The 23,947-nt window shown below is 40.1% G+C and overlaps 1 protein-coding gene across 2 annotated transcripts in view; it reads left to right on the top strand.

The window, feature by feature from the left end:
• LOC126234785 (elastase-1-like) overlaps positions 1–5,145 on the top strand; it is a 104,914-nt gene extending 99,769 nt beyond the window's left edge. For both annotated transcript variants that reach the window (XM_049943533.1, XM_049943534.1), the window contains one exon: positions 4,960–5,145. In XM_049943533.1, coding sequence (XP_049799490.1) covers positions 4,960–5,100 — 141 coding nt within the window. In that variant the 3' untranslated portion in view covers positions 5,101–5,145. The remainder of the gene's footprint in view (positions 1–4,959) is intronic.
• Positions 5,146–23,947: the final 18,802 nt, after the last annotated feature.

Below are 23,947 nucleotides of genomic sequence, written 5' to 3'. Positions count from 1 at the left end.
AAATATGCATTTACTCGCATACTTTGTTTGTATCATCATATTATATTGATGTAATATCAGTATGCAAATTATATAGATGTAAATACTGTCGATGTAAAAGCATTTGTCACTTTACCTATGTTACGTCACAGAAATTGTTAGAACTAGTGAAGTATCTCCATATACAAATAACACAAACCCTCATTCATGGTAAACAAATCCGCCAGAGTTGTAAGATACAGTGGCGGATATGTTTACTGGGAACTTGTCGCAGATCGGTTGTGAATCTCCCACAAATAAAAATTGATGTTATAAGGCCTTATATCTTGGCTGACCTTTTTGTAGGGAATTTAAAGGAGTTAAATTCTGTACTGGATACGTTTTCACTAGAGGCCTTAGTTTCCGAATTATTCAAGAAAAACCTACAAAAGTGACATTCAAATGCGTTTTTCTTGGATAACTCGGAAGCTGTGGCCTCTAGCGAAAACGTATACCAGTACAAAATCTAACTACATTACGATTCCTACAAAAAGAACCTGTTCACTTTTTCTGCAAAAGTAATGCTTTGCACATAGGGAGTGAGAGAATATGAAAAACTTGTGTGTGGTTTCTCAAGGCATTGGGGACTGCATAAAACGCATCGATAGGGGCAGGTGAATCACGCTCTATGGTTTATCTGATATACACCCAGTCGTTGGTCGTTGCTTGGGGAGTGGAAGGATCAGACAATGGGAAACTAAGCACCATTCGTAAGAAAACACAGTTCGTTAAACACCATGGTGCTGTGACACGTTAATAAAAATATAGGAATTACAAGAATACGATAAACAAATCAAGTGGCTTGATGAGGTACAATCAGCCCGTTCTTCAGCAGCGTATCAGGAGACAGACCTCAAATCCTGGCATCTCCCAGTAGTCCGTACGCAACACCACACACACTGGTTGAGTAACGCAAGCAACGGAAACTTCTAAAGCACATATGCGAAATGTCTTAAAATAAATACAACAAGTGCAAAATAGATGCAATGGTTCCTTGCTCTGTAGACTCGACCTCCTATTCACTCCTCAGCTTACGGAGACTGCTGATCCGATGTATTCTGTGGTGCCGCACAATGGGCCAACTCCTTTCAAAACCTGAAAAAGAAAAGGAAAAATGTTGAGCAGATTGCACTACTGCAAACTCGTCCAATCCTGCAGTATCGTTCTAGTCTCAAGTCTACATGATACATGCCGTGACAGTTGTCAGTAAACAGTGAATCGGACAACTACATCTTATTCAGATAATGTTTGTGTGGCCTGTTTGGTACTCGGGTTGCCCACAAGTAATGCACCGCATTTTTTTTCTTCAACAATTCTTTATTGAACATAGTGAGAATTGCACACACGAAAGAATGGTATTTTATCCCACACTCAATTTTTCCATGCAATCTCAATCCCGTTCTATGACCTTTCGACCTTTCTCCAGCACGAAACAAGGGGGAGGGGGGGGGGCGGTTTCCCCGTCGGTACCAAACCTTGTCCTTGTGGCGGAGCCAGTGCATGACTGTGTGAATCACCTGCTCGTCGTCCTCAACATATTTCCCACGAAGGGCATCCTTTAATGATTCAAACAAGTGAAAGTCCGAAGTTGTTAGGTCACGACTGTCAGGTGTGACAGCCGTGGATGGTCTCCTTTACCTCTGCAAATCGTGGAGCTCCACCAAACCGCCTTCTGATGACCTCACCCTCCGTGCCCAGCGACTAACTGTACTTCTATCGACAGCATACGCTCCATAGTCTATGCCCAGGCGTTTGTGCATATTCCCCTCTACCACACCAAGAAGTTGTTGTAACATTTCTGGGACAACCTGTAGACGTGAGCACGGTGAAATGGCACATCGTAAGAAGTGAGAAATTCAATGACGGCACGTTGCTTGTAATGTACATCACCTACAGACGCCATTTTAAAACTGTCCTGCGGCCACGCCATCTGTCAGAAGTGAAGGAACTTGGCGCGCTGACTCAGGAGATTTCAAATAATAGATATGTGAACGTCTCACATTTGTAAAATTGTTTTCGGCTGAAGAACAAAATCCGATGCATTACTTCCTGGGCAACCCTCGTATGTGACAACGTCCACCTTTGTAGATGTGAGGTCAACGCGACAGATAGCTAACAGAAAGTGCCCGGGTGTCAATTACCAGTCAGGTCGGAGATTTAATCCGTTCGGGGACGAGGTGTTGTGTTGTCCTTACATTCGTATCGTCGTTATTGACAAGGAACTCGTCTCAAACATAGACGTATTATCTTTCAAGGAGTGAGACAGCTGCACGGGCACGGCCCGATAGCCAATGAATCGAAATTAGAAAAAAAAGGTTTACAGCGATCCTGCTTGGTTGTCAGGTTTAAATAAGACCGGTAGCACTCCAGAAGGTATGTTTACCACATTTTTAACCGGTGTAATGAGGTATATCAACTTAAAACTAAAGTACTATCGATATTATCCGAAGACGTTGGCTACAAAATTTGCGTGGCTCCACTTTTGTGAATGGTTCTCCTACTGCCCTAATCGTATAATTCTTTACGTGCAGGTATTTGTGCAGTTTAGTGGACAGCTATTTTTCTACCTTGTGGCAGCGGCACACGATAAATATGGGTCCTTCATTCTTGCAATTGTCTCATAAATTATCTGCACAAAATTATGCTATTAGAGTTTTCTGGAGAACACTCGGAGACCTATTTGAAATCGTGATCAAAATTTTGTTTTTGTAAACTGCCAAATGATTGTTTTACAAATTAAAATTGATGTTAGTAATATTTTTTTCGTGAAACGCTGCAGAACTATTCAAACTGTTTACAGAGAACTGTAGAACTAAAACATATCTATTAAGACTTTTGAAAAAATTAATTAATGAAAATCGGTTGCCAGCTTCCAGGGACTCAGAATTTTGCACTAATGCCGATGTCAATATCGTTCCACAAAATTTTGATACATGGATACGTCGTATTTGAAACTACTCTGCTGCCGATTGGTCGACGTCTGAGGATGTGCAGGAAGCTCGGAATAAGGATACCAGCCTCACCGACAAGATTTTTGCACTCAAATATTCCCGCGAGAAAACGATGCAGGTCGTATTCCATTGGCCTCTGGCATCTTCGGTTCAATTCACCTCGAAAGTAAAGAAAACGACAACTGACAAGGGGAGGCCGACAATTGTGAAATTCAGATTCGATTCATACTGCGCATAATAAAAGCTGATGGCCAGAGGTGTAATGTGGCAAAGCACCAAGATGCACTTCTCAGCCGTTGTCGAGAAATTCGAGTTAGAAGAAACCTTTGCCGTGAAATACTCTCTACGTTTTGTAATTTTCTACAGCGTCCCGGCAATCAGTTGCAACAATTATGCATATAATAAGTTGATGAAAGTTGTTTGTCGTGGAAAAATAATACTTGAAATAAAACACAATATCACAAATAATATTCAAGTGGATACAATTTATTGATAAGTACGGTATACAGTCGCACATAATTAACAATTGGTGACCAGAAGTAGCTGGAGTATCGCACGAACCAGAGTGATCGTTGTCACAGAAACATGGAAAGCAGAAAACAGCACGACATCGAGCACATGTGATAAACGATGCGTTTTTACAAGAACAATTGTTTTTTAAATTATCTGTTGGGAAACACACCTGATTGACATTCTGAAAAATTGTTCTAACGTTCGTCAGGTTTGATGCATATACATTTGAATTACAAAAAACATTTACTGAAAAAAAGGTTGCATGGCGCGAGATTCGATCCGGCGACCTTCGGATTACGAACCCAAGTGCTTACCGCTGCGCAACGACGCTGTAGAAAATTACTAATCGTAGAAAGTATTTCACCGCAACGATTTCTTTTAACTCGATTTTCTCGACAACGGGTGAGAAGTGGATCTTGGTGCTTTGCCACATTACACTTCTGGCCATGAGCTTTTAGTATGCGCAGTATGAATCGAATCTGAATTTCACAATTGGCGGCCTCCCCTTGTGAGTAAGTACTTGAGGTAAAAAAAAATTCTGTGTGTTGAATCATCATGGCAGCGACACTTCTGAAAGCAATAAAGATACAAGAGACGAATTTGACTATGATTACGATTGAAAAATCTTTAATATCGAATAAAACGTTCAAATGAGGAAATTTACACTTCTAATTCGTTATCGGCGGCGTCATAGTACCTTCTCCCCGAAATTTTACTCAAATCTGCTAATTTTAGCCGGCCGGTGTGGCCGTGCGGTTCTAGGCGCTTCAGTCTGGAACCGTGTGACCGCTACGGCCGCAGGTTCGAATCCTGCCTCGGGCATGGATGTGTGTGATGTCCTTAGGTTAGTTAGGTTTAAGTAGTTCTAAGTTCTAGGGGACTGATGACCTCAGAAGTTAAGTCCCATAGTACTCAGAGCCATTTGAACCATTTTTTGCTGATTTTATAATTTTTGATCCCTCAAATTGGATTCGCTATTCTGAACTTTGTTATTTCGACATGGAATTCCTAATCAGCGACCCAGAGAATCTAGCACCACCAAGTTTTGTAGGATTTTATATCCATTTATTTATTATGTCCAGAATTAGAAGCGAGTTAGCCCTTTGTGTGCCAACACCGACGGTGGCTGTGTGTCCGTTGTCCCAACCGCAAAGCTCGCTATCTGGGTTGCTAAACGCTTTCTCCGCTCTTCAAGTAAACATGCCTTAGTCCAAACTGACCACCTTCTTCGTCTGCAGCCAAGCTAAGAGATCTCGGCGCACGGTGTGCGCGCCCACTAGCGACCATCATTCTTAGGAGTAAGATCTGTGGAATCCAGGAGCGTGACTCAAGTAATCGATCTTCGAGGCACGGCTCAGTATCCTGAACATAATACCGATCTTCCAGCTAGCGCGCCTAAGAAGGCTTGCCCATGTTTGATTCTGGATGATTTTGCAGCCCTTTATACATATTGCTGACTGTCCTTCTGTGTTTGCAGGGCGACTCCGGCGGTCCTCTGGTGCTGAACGGTGAAGTCATCGGCCTGTCGTCGTGGACTATCTATCCGTGCGGTTCAGACGGTCCATCTGGTTTCACTAGGGTTTCTGCTTACATTGATTTCATCAGCCAGTACATGTAATTGACTTATCACGAACAAAATAAATTTGAGAAATCTGACCTGAAATGAACTTTAGTACTGTGACGTCAGAGCTTTTCAGTGCTAGCATTTAGACCTGTTTAGTGAAATCATTTGACCCGTGCAGCTTGATACATCTTAAGCTGATATATAGCAGCACTGTGCTTCAGTTCTTAAAGATAGAACCGAAAACAACAAAATCAGAGCCGCGACCAAAGGATCAATACGTCGTCTACAATGGTTTTTTAGTCGACCAACTGCTCCGTTACTGATAGCTCTGTTTCTTTAAAATCATTGTCGCCATTAGACTGTTGTTTATTTACAGGGTTAGATTTACACTTACACAATGATGATTTCGGCTTCAAAATGCCATTATCAAGTGTTTTCTGAAGGAGGGTTACATGTGATAGTCAAATACATAAGAAGTGATATAACCGTATAAGAATCGATATTTGTAATGCTTACTTACACTCTCCGTCTTCCGGCCACGAGTGGCCTACCGGGACCGTCCGACCGCCGTGTCATCCCCAGTGGAGAATGCGGATAGGAGGGGCGTGGGGTCAGCACACCGCTCTCCCGGTCGTTATGATAGTATCCTTGATCGGAGCCGCTACTATTCGGTCGAGTAGCTCCTCAATTGGCATCACGAGGCTGAGTGCATCCCGAAAAATGGCAACAGCGCATGGCGGCCTGGATGGTCACCCATCCAAGTGCCGACCACGCCCGACAGCGCTTAACTTCGGTGATCTCACGGGCACCGGCGTATCCCCTGCGGCAAGGCCGTTGCCAATGCTTACTTACAAGTGTTGTAAATTACCTAAGATGGCATACTCTCGTATTAAAATACACTATTAGACACATCGTCTAAGAGTCGATATTTCTGGCAGAGCCTACTGCATTGTTTCATTACTGAGTACACCATATTGACTGAATGACAGTTGGCTAAGTGTCAAATTGTCTTGGTCAAAGAAATTGTTTTTACCTTTTTTAGTCTTTGGACTCAGTCTCCGGTAACATAAACAGTAACAAACCTCTCGATAATATTCGCTGCATCCACAAATATATTAGTCCAGCTAGTCATTGACGTTGTTTAAAGTACATTTTAATAGGTAAATATACAGCTTTGTTCGTGAAATTAACACATGGCCAACTCTGAGTTGTGTAATTTAACGTCAATTCAGAATTAATACAATACTGTGCAATTACTTATTCTACACAGTAATTAATTAACCAGTGAGGTTTGAAGCGATATTTATGATTTATATATTACTTGTTATGTACATCACTGTTGTCGTCTAACCTGCTTCACAAAACACTTGATAATGGCACTTTGAAGCCGAAATAATGATTGTGTAAGTGTAGATGTAACACTGTAAATAAACAACAGTCTAATGGTGGTACTGACTTTAAAGAAATGTATTATGACAGTGGCCCCGCATTATGAAAAAGTGATTAATAGCTCTGTTGCCGGCCGGAGTGTCCGAGCGGTTCTAGGCGCTTCACTCAGGAACCGCACGACTGCTACAGTCGCAGGTTCGAGTCCTGCCTCGGGCATGGATGTGTGTGATGTCCTTCGGTTAGTTAGGTTTAAGCAGTTCTAGGGGACTGATGACCTAAGATGTTAAGTCCCATAGGTGCTCAGAGCCATTTGAACCATTATGAATAGCTCTGTTATTGGGACTAGCTTGATTTTGTCGCGAAGACAAAATGTAGAGAAACGTTGACACATGGGTTTTAATTATATCTGCGATGAGTTACTCATATCTGGGCTAGCTTTGTGCCGGAAATATGCGTAACGCTGTAACAATAACTATAGTCCAGGTTGGGCGGCTATTTTCTTCCACTTGTAATCTTTGTTTCTGCTTTCAGAATCGTGGCGATCTATTACAACAGAAATCAATGGTCAATTTGAGTACGCCATCGGAAGGAGAAATCTTTATATTCACCAAAGATTTCTTCTACCTATTGCGTATTAGGTTCATCAGTGCTACAGGAAAGACTCAAGGAGTTCGACGTTATGGTTACATTAATTTTTTTGTGATTCTGTTATCTTATTAATCAAAATGGCAAAAAAGGAATTGCTACAGGAGAAAAGTAAGTTTATAGCATGCATGTCTAATCGAAAGAAATATGCTTAGGCAAATCTTGGAGGAACGACAAGTAACTGTTTGTACATGAGGAGCTCAAATTTCATGACATCAACAAAACTAGGGAAGATTGAAAGCTGTTAGGAAAATACAGAACGGCTACGTAGAGGAAAGAAACTCGAAGATAATTTTGTGAAAGAGAAATAGGAAGTGGATAGAGACGAGGTCCGAAAAAAGTGCTGCAGGAGCATTGTAGGATGTGAGTCATCCACGGATGCAAAACGCTAATATCAATTATCTATAGGAGAGTGTAACGACTGGTAGAAGTCGATCTGTTGGAAAAAGTTTGACTCCCGGAGAAATGTGTGAAAACGTGAGGCAATATTAAACCCATGGATTGTCTTAAAAGATATAATGAAGAAACATAAATCTTCATTTATACAACTTGTACATTCAGGACTAACTTTAGAAAATGTTGACTAGAAAAAGCCTCTTTTGAATTCTGAAGTTATCAGAGCTAAAGTACAGAGAGAGAAAAGTTATCTACGTGCTGCACAGAAGCTAAACTGAAGCTGTGAGCGTAGAATGACATGAACGGGATACTGTAGTTATGAAGGACGTGGGAAAGGTTGTACATTTTAACCCGCTAGTTTTCAATTTGTCCGTTTCAAACTGTAGGTTTGAAAAAGGAATTAAAGTTGTAGGAGGAGAAATTAAACTCTAAGATCCGCCGAAGACAGAATAATTCGGGCAGAGATGGAAAAACTAGGAAGATCATTAAAAAATTGAAAGAATATCGTTTTGGAAAGAGACGAGGTGAATATCAACAAAAGGGTACTGAATTATTTTGCTTTCAACGTATCAGAATTTCTTCACTTCGTCTACTACATGTCCCCAGTTTGAACGCAATGTTTATCGTTTATCTCATTTCTGCTACTCATCAGTCTATGTTCTCTTTCATTTGATTTCAAAGGTACTGTAATTCTCCTTTGCCCTCACAAAATATGACAGTGTAATGAGTGATTAATATGCTTCCATTTTAATACAACTTCTGTTACTTTTAATTCCTAAAGCACATCAAGTACATCTTCCATATACAGACTGAACAGTATAGTAGAAAACTGCATCCCTGCTTTATACGCCTTTTTGATGAGAGTACTTGTTTTGTCTTTGACGATAAATGTATCTGCAGTTTTAAAACCTCTGGCGCCCTATGCATACACGCATATTCAAGAAAACAAAGGCAGTGTAGTTTCTCATAGCGCCACTTCTCGGTGATCACTTGCATTTCTGTGAGCCTAGTTGGCAACTGAATCCCCACTTCGATCTAGATTTCATTGCAATTGACGCTGGATACTATTTCAAAAGTTGTAAGTTGGCTTACTGACTTTTTAATTATGTTGAATGGTAATGCATACTACCTGATAAAGAACATCCAGACATGTGTTAGTGGACGTTATTGGCTGTGTACATCCTTCTCTCTTATGACGACTTCAGATCCGCTTTGGACACTCTCAATGAAGTATCTGAATGTCTATGGAGGAAAATCTGAATACAGAACTGAAATCGCAGTAAAAAAGACGAGTCTAATAAAATCATCATATTGACACAACAAATACAACGGAAATTATTATCACGATATATGACCTTTGTAAACATATTGGACACAAAAGCTATCACAGTGAACAGTAGTAACATATTATATAGAACACCCTTGGCCGCATAAAATCACTTTTATTCGTAAGTGGTGACCGGTTTTGAGCCGACATGGATCATCTTTCGACCTTACTCCGTAATTTATTACATAAAAGAATAGAGGCAAACATGTAATATATACTAAAAATAATACATACTAAATATATATACTAAAAATAAGTTGTGTATGTAATAAACGTTTTAAACAATTTGCGGAGATTTATGAATTTAATGCATGTTAAACATTGTGAGATAATTAACTGGTAAGTTATATTTTACATTTGGCACAAAATGGAATGGCATGTGTTAGTCAAATGTAGTGATTAATGCAGCTCGCCATTTTTCCTCTGCGTTACTCAAACTGTCTTATAAATTTTCTTGTTAGATAAACATAAGCAAATTGAAATAATAGTACAAGTCTTCTATGCAGAAGCTAATCTTTCATGCATCTCTGGAGGACTCTGCCCTGACACTCACTCACTATTTGACAAATAATTTATTGATAACAATAAATCTGTACTTGACCTTAATAAATATACTCATTTAATAGCTGACTTCATGCCCCATCCAGTGTGTCATGTACATATATAGTACGCCTGTAGCTTTTCTACCGTTGTTATAAACAATTTTACACATATATGTTTGTAAAATGTTGTACAGAACAACACTTCCATTCATAAGCGGTGACTGGTTTCAATATGATGTCTTTGGGCCATACTTCGTAGTTTAGAGTACAAAAAATTATCAGATGTTATGCACAGTGATGACATACGAAGATGGTGGCACAGAGCAGGAGATGCGGATAAGACCCACTAACGTCAACTACTGACTATTTGGCGGTGTCACGGAGTGAAACTGCAAATGCCCCGCCCATGGCCTATCACCCTATGTGATCTTCAGGCAATAGGACACAACACATGTGACATGTAAGGTAGCATGTATGTAAATACTGGTCTTGATAGACAATGTTTACATATATTTTCTATGTTGGTATCATACAGCATGTAATGCTTGGCGTTGAAGGATGACTTTCAACAAGGCAAATATGAAGACCATATGAGGCTGAATCTAATGCACCATGGCGGCAGTATAGCATCTTCGATCGCTATTGGAATTCCAGTATCCCAACTTTGGTGTACGCAAAATCCAGCAGGGGGCATTCCTGTAACTTGTTAACTGGTGCCACTGGCTGTCATTTACGCCAAATTTTAACTGTAGAACACATAAATGGTTATTTAGATATAACTTACAATAACACGAGAAGGTTTATGTTGATGTCATCTGACATCTGCCTCATACATTGTGTCCTGTGATGTGAGGTGACAAGCAAGGAGTGGGGCATCTGCTACTTAGTTCTATGCCACTGCCACATATCAATCACTCGGTATTGGTGGGTGGTTGTGAAGTTCCTGCTCTGTGCTATTGCCACCATGCTTTATCACTGAGTACAACATAGTATAATTTATTTTTAATTTAGTTTTTCTTATGTTGCATGTTTTCCCTCTATTCTGTTGTACTCAAAATTGCAATGTGTCAGTTGCAGATCATCCACATCAGATCGAAAACGATCACCACTTACGAATAATAGTGAGTGATCATGCCTGTTGTGCAGGACACCCCACACAAAACCAGTATGTCATACATATCAGTTAATCATTTCTAGGCGGATTGCTTGTGAATTGGCAATACTGTCTCGAAAGCTGATTTTGGTGTACTGCACAATGTCTTTGGCCTACATTACTCATTCCCTGCAAATGCCTCTGCTATGTCCAGTACTTGACGTATTTCGTGTGTTCCTCCAAGTTTACATTAGCCTCGGTAAGACCATTATTCAAAATATCTTGTGCTTAATCCGAAAACAGATGGTGAACTTTAATCCTGTGATTAGGCAACGTTAATATTATGAGAGAACTTTCCTCGTTTTTTTACTTGAAACATTTCATTTTTTTTATTTAGCTGCATATATCATTCACTGCCCATTCATTAGGCTAGTCATAGGTCTAATCAATGCGCAATGCCACACAACAGGACACAAATGAACCCTTCTTTAGTGAACGAGGCGTAACCAGATTTAAGGTTGTGTATTCGCCCTGTGGTGGTTAGGTAATATCAAAGCGATTTCAACTGATGATGGGTATCATAATAATTATTTGTTATCTTAAACCCACAATGGAGTTGCTATTGGTTGGTTTTTTAAATAGTTGTAGTCAGTCACACCATATTTGAGTTGTATCATCCAGAACAGGACAGTAATAGCTATCGAGATCGGAGTTCCCAATGAACAGATTAGGCCTTTGGAGAATAAGAGTGGGGGTTCCGAACTTCGCTCAGCACAGCAGCAGTGGCAGTTGCAGTAGCAGCAGTACTATCATTGTGTATGAGTGCACATTTGGTGTAACAATAAGCAGCATTAAGTATGTGATACCACAGTGTACACCACCATTCTGTGTCACCACATTTTCGTGTCCCAAACTGTACATTACAAGTCAGTGCTCTCACGCATTCCTATCAGTCTTCGCAGGGCCGGCGTGTCTCTGCTACCACATGGCCATGTGGCAGTTGTCGTAGGGCTTCAGTTGTCGTTACAGCCTGTCAGCAATAGTTTCCTCATAGGCCTGTGAAGTTCAGAAGCCACTGCCTGACTACCTTGTTGGCTGACGTCTGTCCATGCTGAACCCTATCCATGCCACAGAAACTTTTCTGCGTGTAAGCCACAGGATGTCTATCCTGTAGTTGCATCAGGGCCACCACTCTTCACCTAACCTCTTCTCCTGTTTCCTGCAGTGAATGAGAGCTCAACCCAGCGCTTGCATACCTGTCTGATCCAACCTCTTTGTGATGACCCGTCAGCTACATGACGCTCAAATAAACGTCCAAGTCTTTTGTTAATTTATGTATACAGCAGTCAGTCTGCTAGCAATATTACATGCCCTTTCCACCCTTGTGTCACATTAGTGTGCTACATATGACACAAAGTAGCATCAAACAACAAGATGATTCTTTTAATATGCCTATCTAAAATGCCAAAACATACGTAATAATTCTGTGATGGCCGATTAATCAGCTAAAATATACACATATATAATCAGAGCAACAAATACAATGTCAAATCATTGATTGTAAATTTAACAGATTTGTTGGTTGTTTCGTGGGTTCACCTCAGTCAAGCCAACAGTTATCCCTCATTCTGCAGTTCAGTCTCAATGCAGAAAACAGTGATTTCGCTATGATCAAAAGAATCCTCAAACGTTATTGCTCAGAATAGCAGGTCCATGATCTCAAGTGACCATGCTATGCGAATCCCCAGCCGATCATCATGTTTCCACTGTGCACACCTTTGCATAAAGAAAAGGTATACGATCAAAAACAGGCTTCCTTCCGTCAGCGGATCATTCAGCAAGTAATTCTAATTTACGTGTGACTATTTACAAGTTTCAAGCCATTCAATGAGATTCATTTTGTAGCGCTTGTCGAACATATACAAAATTTCCGCGTCAAGCATAGTGGGTTTAAGGAGAGTTTGTTCTCATTTTTGAGATGTTCTGAGAAATTTGACGTGTGTGATTGTCACCTTCCTTGTTCAGCAAATGCTCATGACCAGGTCTTGAATGCCCTCTGTAACTGCAATACATAAAAACTCACACATTCATTGCACTGAATTTTATGTATCCACAATTCGATATATATTTATCAGTCGTAGGCTTCTCGTTACGTACAGAAAGCAGCTTAGTGACATTATTAGTGGTGGACTCTACAGTGAGCTATTATTTTACACACTTAAAATTCCGATATGAAATGTCACCCAGGATTATACCATATCTCATTACAGTAACGGCCTTTTTATTATGTCCAGAAAAATTAGTGTCCTTATTAGTTTCAGTTTTACAATGTTTTTGTACAAGACTAGAGTGATATCCGTTATTGACAGCGATGTACTTCAGGCTGTTATGTCAGGTGAAATTAGCAGAAGTTGTTAATAGGACCTCAAACACATGGTGAATCATAGCACTACAAAATGCCAGTTTGTGCTTAAATGGGTGACATGAAGAAGCATGAGCAATGTTAACTGTCTTGGTAGATTTCTTATGGCTTTCAAATACAATTTTACACATGCTTGACACAATATAGGGTCAATGAACCTAAGTTCATGACACTGATTTCCTGTTCCATATGTAAATTTAATACAGAGTGATAGAAATTTAGAGAACCACTAAGTGATATGGCGTCATTCGCATCGCCTTTTGATATGACGATCATGTTATCGACGCACGTCTGTAAAATGAGATCCTGCTAGCCACAATGTGGTACGATTTATAGAAACTGATATCTAAACGATTAATGAAAACTTCAGCTAGAAACCCAATGAGACAGATTCCCATAGTTAGGTCATCATCTTATTGATATAGTTGACCTCAGGAACTGAGGCACTCTAGAATAAATCTGAATATTATTTTTTTTTTTTTTAAATTTCGTAAGAGTTCTGTGTCTTGTTCTTAGTGACTACTAACTGTTACTTAGTGTGTCATACCATTATATTTTATAACCTCAAACTACAACTTAATAACGTGTTTAACTGTCATATGCTAACTTACTAAAATGCCTGCAATAAGTAAACACTAAAGCGATTCACTAGCTTTCATAAGCTAGACTTTAACTGGAACTTAAATGAGTTACATACATGGATTCTGCAAGTGAAGTCAACTTAAAACATGTGCTGTATCCCTTTGCACATTTCTGGATCGACAGACTCCACTGACTGGCATCGGAACCTGAATGCAACTGATTTACCATGCCCTTCTACAAACTAGCGTCCAGCTGCCGGTTTCATCTCACAGATACTGAAGATTTCAGTGAATTACCATGACTCTGTAGGTGCAACTATCAGCTGTTAAGGAAAAAAGAATGTTTTATCTGGTTTCTAATTAACTGTCTTAACATGTAATTTTTTTTTTTAATTTCAGTGGTTTTGAACTATTTTATTCAGTGTCTAATTATCTTTTTATGGGTCTATGTTAACATTTTGGATGGTTTTATGAGATTTTATGGATACTAACACCCCCACTTTGCATATAGGCACATTCAGTTTGCCTCAAGTAATCAATGTGTTGGTTTCTATCTATCGCAAATGTTATATACAGGGTGTTTCAAAAATGACCAGTATATTTGAAACGACAATAAAAACTAAACGAGCAGCGATAGAAATACACCGTTTGTTGCAATATGCTTGGGACAACAGTACATTTTCAGGCGGACAAACTTTCGAAATTACAGTAGTTACAATTTTCAACAACAGCTGGCGCTGCAAGTGATGTGAAAGATATAGAAGACAACGCAGTCTGTGGGTGCGCCATTCTGTACGTCGTCTTTCTGCTGTAAGCGTGTGCTGTTCACAACGTGCAAGTGTGCTATAGACAACATGGTTTATTCCTTAGAACAGAGGATTTTTCTGGTGTTGGAATTCCACCGCCTAGAACACAGTGTTGTTGCAACAAGACGAAGTTTTCAACGGAGGTTTAATGTAACCAAAGGACCGAAAAGCGATACAATAAAGGATCTGTTTGAAAAATTTCAACGGACTGGGAACGTGACGGATGAATGTGCTGGAAAGGTAGGGCGACCGCGTACGACAACCACAGAGGGCAACGCGCAGCTAGTGCAGCAGGTGATCCAACAGCGGCCTCGGGTTTCCGTTCACCGTGTTACAGCTGCGGTCCAAATGACGCCAACGTCCACGTATCGTCTCATGCGCCAGAGTTTACACCTCTATCCATACAAAATTCAAACGCGGCAACCCCTCAGCGCCGCTACCATTGCTGCACGAGAGACATTCGCTAACGATATAGTGCACAGGATTGATGACGGCGATATGCATGTGGGCAGCATTTGGTTTACTGACGAAGCTTATTTTTACCTGGACGGCTTCGTCAATAAACAGAACTGGCGCATATGGGGAACCGAAAAGCCCCATGTTGCAGTCCCATCGTCCCTGCATCCTCAAAAAGTACTGGTCTGGGCCGCCATTTCTTCCAAAGGAATCATTGGCCCATTTTTCAGATCCGAAACGATTACTGCATCACGCTATCTGGACATTCTTCGTGAATTTGTGGCGGTACAAACTGCCTTAGACGACACTGCGAACACCTCGTGGTTTATGCAAGATGGTTCCCGGCCACATCGCACGGCCGACGTCTTTAATTTCCTGAATGAATATTTCGATGATCGTGTGATTGCTTTGGGCTATCCGAAACATTCAGGAGGCGGCGTGGATTGGCCTCCCTATTCGCCAGACATGAACCCCTATGACTTCTTTCTGTGGGGACACTTGAAAGACCAGGTGTACCGCCAGAATCCAGAAACAATTGAACAGCTGAAGCAGTACATCTCATCTGCATGTGAAGCCATTCCGCCAGACACGTTGTCAAAGGTTTCGGGTAATTTCATTCAGAGACTACGCCATATTATTGCTATGCATGGTGGATATGTGGAAAATATCGTACTATAGAGTTTCCCAGACCGCAGCGCCATCTGTTCTTGAAAATTGTAACTACTGTAATTTCGAAAGTTTGTCTGCCTGAAAATGTACTGTTGTCCCAAGCATATTGCAACAAACGGTGTATTTCTATCGCTGCTCGTTTAGTTTTTATTGCCGTTTCAAATATACCAGTCATTTTTGAAACATCATGTATGATTTTCAAGGTGAGAGCCTGTTGATTGCTATTCATCGCATGTATGAGAAACTGACGATTAATTTTTAGTTTGGTTAAATCCAAAATGTATGTGAAAAATATTCCAGCAACATAATGTTTATATCAAGTTTCTCAAATAATATATATGGTGTAACTTACGTTGTTTTCATATCTAAATTGTTCTGTAACTGTAAAGAAACATATGTGCTTTTCTAGAGTAACATATTTAGCAGGTAGCTTACGGACATCCTAGGCCTAAATGAAACGAATGTGATCAAGCACTATTTTATGAGGAAAGAAGACAGAATAACACACCCAACGTTTATCTGAAGTGAAACAATGCTACTGTCAGATTGAAAACGCAACGCAAACAATGCCCATGTAAAGTGTTACAAGGTATCTCCACATCTAAAATATTTGTCGAGATACGTAAGGAGTATTGGCATTTCGATCTAAAGGGTATATTATTGGTGGTAAATAGAACGAACTTTTATCACCTGCCGCGCAGGTTTAGCCGAGCGGTTTAAGGCGCTGCAGTCATGGGCTGTGCGGCTGGTCCCAGCGGAGTTTCGAGTCCTCCCTCGGGCTGTTGCTTTTGTACTAATTGCGGAACCATTTGCACTTGTTCCCGTACGGTATCTATCTTAATAGCCACATACTCCTTCATTTCGACACGTACGCGCTGAGTAGATTCCTCACATTGTGCTTTCACCAATTCTATTTGTGCAGTTAATTTTCGTTCCATCTCTTCGGCCTGATCTTTGAGTTCCTTGGTCTTCACCTCTATCCGCTGCTCTAATTCGGAAAAACTGTTTTGTAACTGCTGCTTAATCTCAGTCTGGACTAATTTGATCTCTTCTTGAGTTTGAGTGACTGTCCCTAATTGTGCTTTAATATCGGTTTTCAGATTTTCCTGCCCTTCAGTGACTGAGGCTAATTTCGTATTCAAATCATTTTGTCCTTCAGTAATGTCGGTTTTCAAAGTATTCATGCTCTCGGTTTCATCTGCATCTGTCTCATGATAATCACCAATGGATATAATCCCTGATGCGTACTCGCTGTTACACACGCAGCCATGTCTACAGGGCGTTCTGTTGCGCTATGTGTAGCCATCGGTCCTATGAGGTGCATTCAAGTTCTAAGGCCTCCGATTTTTTTTCTCCGGACTGGAAAGAGATAGAAATATGCGCATTGTTTTAAAATGAGGCCGCATTCATTGTCAATACGTCCCAGAGATGGCAGCACCGTACGGCAGATGGAATTTTACTACCAGCGGCGAGAATGAGAACTGTTTTAAATACTTAAAATGGCGACGTTTTCCTTACTTGAACAGCGTGCAATCATTCGTTTTCTGAATATGCGTGGTGTGAAACCAACTGAAATTCATCGACAGTTGAAGGAGACATGTGGTGATGGAGTTATGGATGTGTCGAAAGTGCGTTCGTGGGTGCGACAGTTTAATGAAGGCAGAACATTGTATGACAACAAACCGAAACAACCTCGGGCTCGCACAAGCCGGTCTGACGACATGATCGAGAAAGTGGAGAGAATTGTTTTGAGGGATCGCCGAATGATTGTTGAACAGATCGCCTCCAGAGTTGGCATTTCTGTGGGTTCTGTGCACACAATCCTGCATGACGACCTGAAAATGCGAAAAGTGTCATCCAGGTGGGTGCCACGAATGCTGACGGACGACCACATGGCTGCCCGTGTGGCATGTTGCCAAGCAATGTTGACGCGCAATGACAGCATGAATGGGATTTTCTTTTCGTCGGTTGTGACAATGGATGAGACGTGGATGCCATTTTTCAATCCAGAAATAAAGCGCCACTCAGCTCAATGGAAGCACACAGATTCACCGCCACCAACAAAATTTCGGGTAACCGCCAGTGCTAAAAAAATGATGGTGTCCATGTTCTGGGACAGCGAGGGCGTAATCCTTACCTATTGCGTTTCAAAGGGCACTACGGTAATAGGTGCATCCTACGAAAATGTTTTGAAGAACAAATTCCTTCCTGCACTGCAACAAAAACGTCCGGGAAGGGCTGCGCGTGTGCTGTTTCACCAAGACAACGCACCCGCACATCGAGCTAACGTTACGCAACAGTTTCTTCGTGATAACAACTTTGAAGTGATTCCTCATGCTCCCCACACACCTCACCTGGCTCCTAGTGACTTTTGGCTTTTTCCAACAAGGAAAGACACTCTCCGTGTCCGCACATTCACCATCCGTGCTGCTATTGCCTCAGCGATTTTCCAGTGGTCAAAACAGACTCCTAAAGAAGCCTTCGCCGCTGCCATGGAATCATGGCGTCAGCGTTGTGAAAAATGTGTACGTCTGCAGGGCGATTACGTCGAAAAGTAACGCCAGTTTCATCGATTTCGGGTGAGTAGTTAATTAGAAAAAAAATCGGAGGCCTTAGAACTTGAATGCACCTCGTACAACTCTTCTTACTGCTGCGCTATTATCAGTGCTAACAGCTGAAGGCCGATGCGTGCTGCTTTGCTCTGCTTGACTCATCCTGTACATTGCCCTAGTTAAAACTATATAAATGTTCTACTGTCACTAAATGTAACTTCCTTCACACGAGAGTACTTCTGTGTCTAATTTCTTAATGTACACTTATAGATATATGCAACTGGGACAAGTCAATCAAAACACTTCATATATCTAACATGAACACAAATAATCAATGTTCACGCATCGAATAACACTAAACAAAAAAGCGTATATTTCGGCTGTCCTAGCAAGCTTTCATAATAAAAATATAGCACAAATAATCAATGTTCACGCATCGAATAACACTAAACAAAAAAGCGTATATTTCGGCTGTCCTAGCAAGCTTTCATAATAAAAATATAGATTTGACCTTTTCTCTGCGCCAAGTGTGCTGTCTTTCAGCTTTATTTATGGATCCAGTTATATCACCTGCGAGTCTTTCCTCTCTTTTCCAAGCGTCAGTTAGGTTAGCTCGTCGTAGTTGATATGAAACAGAGAACAAAATTGTTTTAGCAACGTCCAAAAACGTGTCCTGTCACGGATTGGCCATTTTAACATTTTAAAATGTTCGGATAATAAGTTGCCGTCTCTTTAATCTAATAATAGATGATCAATGCAGCTAGCCGCTATCTCTGTGTAATGTCTTGTCTGTATAGACGTGTATCTGCTGTCTTTAAGATCCCTTCACCTTCACACATAAGTCAATACAGTAAAGTAAGACCCTCCCAGTTCTTGGCTGATCCGTGATAAGACAGGCGAAAAATTAGACTAATGGAGGATTATTAGTATTATCTCTATTTTCATTCGCTTTCTCTCTTTCTCTCCTTTATCTATGTATAGTTTTTAATATAAGATTTCATTACGTTATATAGTGATAAAAAGAATCGGCCAAATAGAATCTCTGGTGGAGTCCTTCGTCTTGGTAATCAGCGGCTGGCTTGCTGTAAGAGATCTTTACATTTATTATTACTGTTAAACACTGCAGTCAGTCGGGAGAATCAATCGTTTGGACAATTTGTTCCTTTTAAGAAAGATTGCGAATTCCAGATGTGTACGAAGCCTTTTTGGACGATTTGACACAGACTCAGTGATTGCAGGCTCTCTTCGACACAGCTGAAACTTCCCCACTAATTATAGGGCCAACGTGATCAACAAATGATTCAGAAAAAACTCATTCGTTCATTCACTCCACAACAAAAAAGTCACAAACCTTATTTATGGAGGAAATCGTGTATTAAATCCATCTCCATTACATGTCCAGATCTCCGGTGATTCCACGCCTTAATTATTTTCCTTTTACAATCTCTTTCTCTTCAAAACAAACCGCTAGCGACACAAATGTTAATTGGCTTGCTTTAGCGAGAAAAAAAGCAGAATATGCATCTCTCAGAAACACGTCAATCCCTCAACCGATACTCCTGAAGCTGTCCTAGTTACCACTCTAACAACTATGGAGAATGCATATATGCATCTCTGTTATTTCAAAGAATAAATGCACCAGAAAATACTTTGGCGTCGACGAGCTGTCGCCGCATATATTACGAGAAAATCAGATCAGATAACTTTTCCAAGGTGAATGAATGTGGATGGTTTGATTGAAAATGATTAATTGGTGCATGGTAGAGGGTATTTGCTGTGGGGACATTACAAACAGTGGCTTATGGTCTCTTCGTGTTTCAACTGGAATCACATGTTTTGTGATGCAGGTAGTGACGATCGGAAAAAAATACATATTTTCTTTCTGTCTAAATAACTAACTCTTAAATTTGTTTTACGTAATTCTGATGTAACTGTACAACTGCGTTATACTTTTTCAATAAATTGCAAACAATTTGATTTGGTCTTACTTTTAACTTAATTTTTTTTTCAGAGCACCATGTTCACATCCACTCACAAAAGGTAAACAAACAGGGGCTGTTCCATTTTTGAACAGGTGCTCTTAATTTCTCTGGGTGGGGGATAACAGTAACAGGGATAGGCGCTAATAGGGACCCACTCTCAGACGATTTCCTTTCACCGCTTTCTACACTTTCCAAAATAACTCAAAGTAGCACAGCTTTAGAAGTAATTTGGCCTATGGAAAGCAAGGAAGGATAGTTTCTATTAATATTCATTTAGTTTAAAACTTGATTTCACCAGCCATGAGGCCAGGCCATATTTGGGGCCCTTACCCTAGTGAGACTGAACTAAGCTCATGAACTATTGGTGCCAATAAACAAGCTGTAATGTTGAAAATTTAGATGTGGAAATACTTAATATGCGGGTTGTTGTGCATTGGCAAGATGTACTAGAGATATCGTAGTTTAGTCATTGGTAAGTCATTATTAACCTGTAGGTTTTATCAGTAGTACTGTGACACAAGTCTCTGTTTTTAATGTTACAGAGCAACTAAGTTTTCCAAGTAGTGCCACATATGTCTGGTACTCGAAATCTTACATCTTTGGAGAAAAAATTACTCTGGCACACGATAGAATTTTTACTCAGGATTAGAGATCTGCATCTATACTTGCATATTACGATAAGCAACCTGTAAGTGTTTTCATAGTCAACATATACTAATGTAATACATTTTATTTTGGTGCACCGATTCTATTTTTTAGATACTGAATTTTCTCTCTTTGTGTGGAATTTTCTTTGGCCATATTGTATGATCGTATCTTGCATTTGCAGCATTATGCACAGTTAAGTCAGTGTATCAAGAAAATGTGCAATGTAACAGATACAACGAATTTAAAGCTCCAGTCAAAAGGCCTTCTTCCTCCCCTCCCTCAAAAGGCGCTTCGTCACTTCGTTTGTCTTTGGCTATGTTGTGTCCTTACATCTCATATTTTTGAGCATTACCATTACATTCTGGTATTATTTAGTAGTTGATTATGGAAAGGCAAGGAAATACACTCTGTAAAGCCGCGTGGGTTAGCCGCGCGATCTTAGGCGTCTTGTCATGGTCCGCGCGGCTCGCTCTGTCTGACGTTCGAGTCCTCATCGGGCATGAGTGTGTGTGTTGTCCTTAGGTGTCAGTTAGTTTAAGTTAGATTAAGTAGTGCGTAAGCCTAGCGACCGCTGACCTCAGCAGTTTGGTCCCATAAGACCTTACCACACATTTCAAATTTTCAATATGTAAACGTATTCTAGAGCCTAAGCACCATAGTCTCAATCGGCATATGTCGTAGACTTTCTCGTAAGTTCATTTGTGTACATAAACGTGAGTAGGCCTAGATCAAATGCAGGCAGGTGTACAAAACATGAGAATGAAAGAAACTCCCACACAATGTTTTACTGCAAAGTAAATGTCTTTGAATAAAAGTATTATTTCTGTTTCCATAATTGTGTTTTTCCTTCAGTTACCTCCTGCACTATAGTATAGCAGCTCTTTTTATGTATGATCTAAGTATCATATTATATTACTTGGCAGTGACACATCATGCAATGTTTACAAAAATGTTAGGTGATGAAAGTTGGTTCTGTGTATCACAAATAACACAGCCTCAGATTGAAATGCTAACACTCTTTACATACTTTGACAGATATTTTAGATATGAATATACCATTGTAACCCTTGACACATTGTGTGTGTGTGTATGTGTGTTGCTGCATATGTTTGACACAAGAATGCTCCTTATTTATACTCTTTATTTATTCTTATGTACAGTTTGAAGATGAAAACAAGAATGTGACATAGATTGTGTCTTTGTTTTTATGTTCTTGCTTGGTTAGTTTTGTTTCATTATGTCTAAGATGGAATGTCTTCTTACCATGTTATTTCGTCAGAGCAAATATGTTTTGTACAGTCACATATTCATTTCTATATGGAAAACTGTATGTTACATTCTTTACGTACTTTAGGTGTGAAAATAACATTGTGATACTTGACATAAACAGTGTGTTATTCACATACATTTTAGACATGAAGTTACACCCTTTACCTATTAATGATTAATAATATAGGTCAGTTGGGTATCTTGAACATAATGCAGATTTACACAATTTAGGTGAACCTTACATATTTTTCATACATGACACAAGTTGCTCATAAAACTATAAAACTTTTGTACGTGGTGCAATATTCAAACTTGCTTGTGTGTTTATGTGTATGTGTGTGTGTGTGTGTGTGAGGGAGAGAGAGAGAGAGAGAGAGAGAGAGAGAGAGAGAGAGAGAGAGAGAGAGAGAGGGAGAGAAAGAGAGACAGAGAGAGATGAATAAGCTTCATGATGACATGTTATGCAAGTCAGGTCAGACTTGCTTTTTCAGGGGTTGATGCCCCACAGCCATTACATATCTGGAAAATGTCATGTTACCACCTTGAGCTGCTGGTAAAATACTTTATTTATACAATCAGCTTCAGTCATCTGAGCATCATCAGGTTCATAGAAGTATCCACAGCATGTCATCAGTAAATACAAAATCATTACAGCCAGGTGCTAAAGCCATGATTAATACATTGCTCACATATTGTAATACAAATTACTTCGTTAGTCAATAAAAACTGTGCTAGGGAGTGTACTCATTACAGTTTTTGCATGATTGAATACACTCAATTGCCCAGTTTTTATATAGGGACAATATAATCTGATATGAGAACTGTGCATTATTTATGGTTTTATCACATGACGATAATGGTTTCATATTTCGCCTAACAGAATGCTGTGAATACGTTTATGAATCTGAAGATAGTCATATGACTGAAACTGGTTTTATAAGTAACGTATTTTATTAGCAGCTCAAAGTTGTAATATGACATTTTAAAAATTGAAGCTTTCGTATTTGTTCTGATAAGTAACAGTAGTCGTTGGTATAGAACATGCAGATACATACTGATCAGTATTTTTGTTAGTATTTTTGCTAATTTCCCACCAGCGTGACGTTATAGAAAAGAGGATGTGGAGTACTGGATCATCGGATTAGGGAAGGACGGGGAAGGAAGTCGGCCGTGCCCTTTCAAGGGAACCATCCCGGCATTTGCCTGGAGCGATTTAGGGAAATCACGGAAAACCTAAATCAGGCTGGCCGGACGCGGGATTGAACCGTCGTCCTTCCGAATGCGAGTCCAGTGTCTAACCACTGCGCCACCTCGCTCGGTAAAGAAATGGTTGATGCTTTAGGAATAGTGACATGTCCGTAGCTTGCCAAACTGTCTAGAATAATAGAAATGTAAAAATCGTCTTGAAAACAATATGAAAGTACTTTTGTACTGCTTTTGTAATGGACTTGATATGTGGGGCATATCTTCGTCCACAATATACCTGTGTAACAGATTGATGTAATAATATATGTGGAATGGAAATTGCTCACCACAGGGACATTGGATTAGCCATTCCCTTGAAAAACAGCACATAAGACAAAAAGTAACTACTAAACTTTCACCAATTTTAAAGAAGCAGTGCTTGCTAGAACATAGCCCAAATGTAATCAGAAAATCAAGAGCACAAACTTTCACCAGTGCAGTTGAGCAATGGTCTTTTTGCGAAATTCAGTGATTTGGTTAGTTCAACATAATCTTGTTCCGTGGATCACGTGCGCGTTAACTCACTATGATGTGAGACATGTCGGATGGTTTACACATGTGCTACATTTTCTTGTGTGGCAATATAGCTACAAGATATCCATTTAAACATTGGATCTTTACTTTAAATGCACCACAAATCAAACAAATACCGTCCGAACAGGCCTTGAAAGCCAAACGGGACCGACCGGCCATCGTGTCAACCTCAGCCCTTAGACATCACAGGATGCGGATCAGAGGGGTATGTGGCCAGCACACCACTCTCCCAGCCGTTTTCAGTTTTCGTGACTGATGCCTCTACTTCCCAGTGCATGGGGGCTTAATTAAATAAATATTATGCAAATAATTTTAATTTTTTTTTTTAGTAGCTGTCTGTCCGAT

The sequence above is a fragment of the Schistocerca nitens genome, chromosome 2 (assembly GCF_023898315.1).
Source record: "Schistocerca nitens isolate TAMUIC-IGC-003100 chromosome 2, iqSchNite1.1, whole genome shotgun sequence".
Classification (NCBI taxonomy): Eukaryota; Metazoa; Arthropoda; class Insecta; order Orthoptera; family Acrididae; genus Schistocerca; species Schistocerca nitens.
The sequence above is the reverse complement of the archived record's forward strand: the minus strand, read 5'-3'. Positions and strand labels throughout refer to the sequence as shown.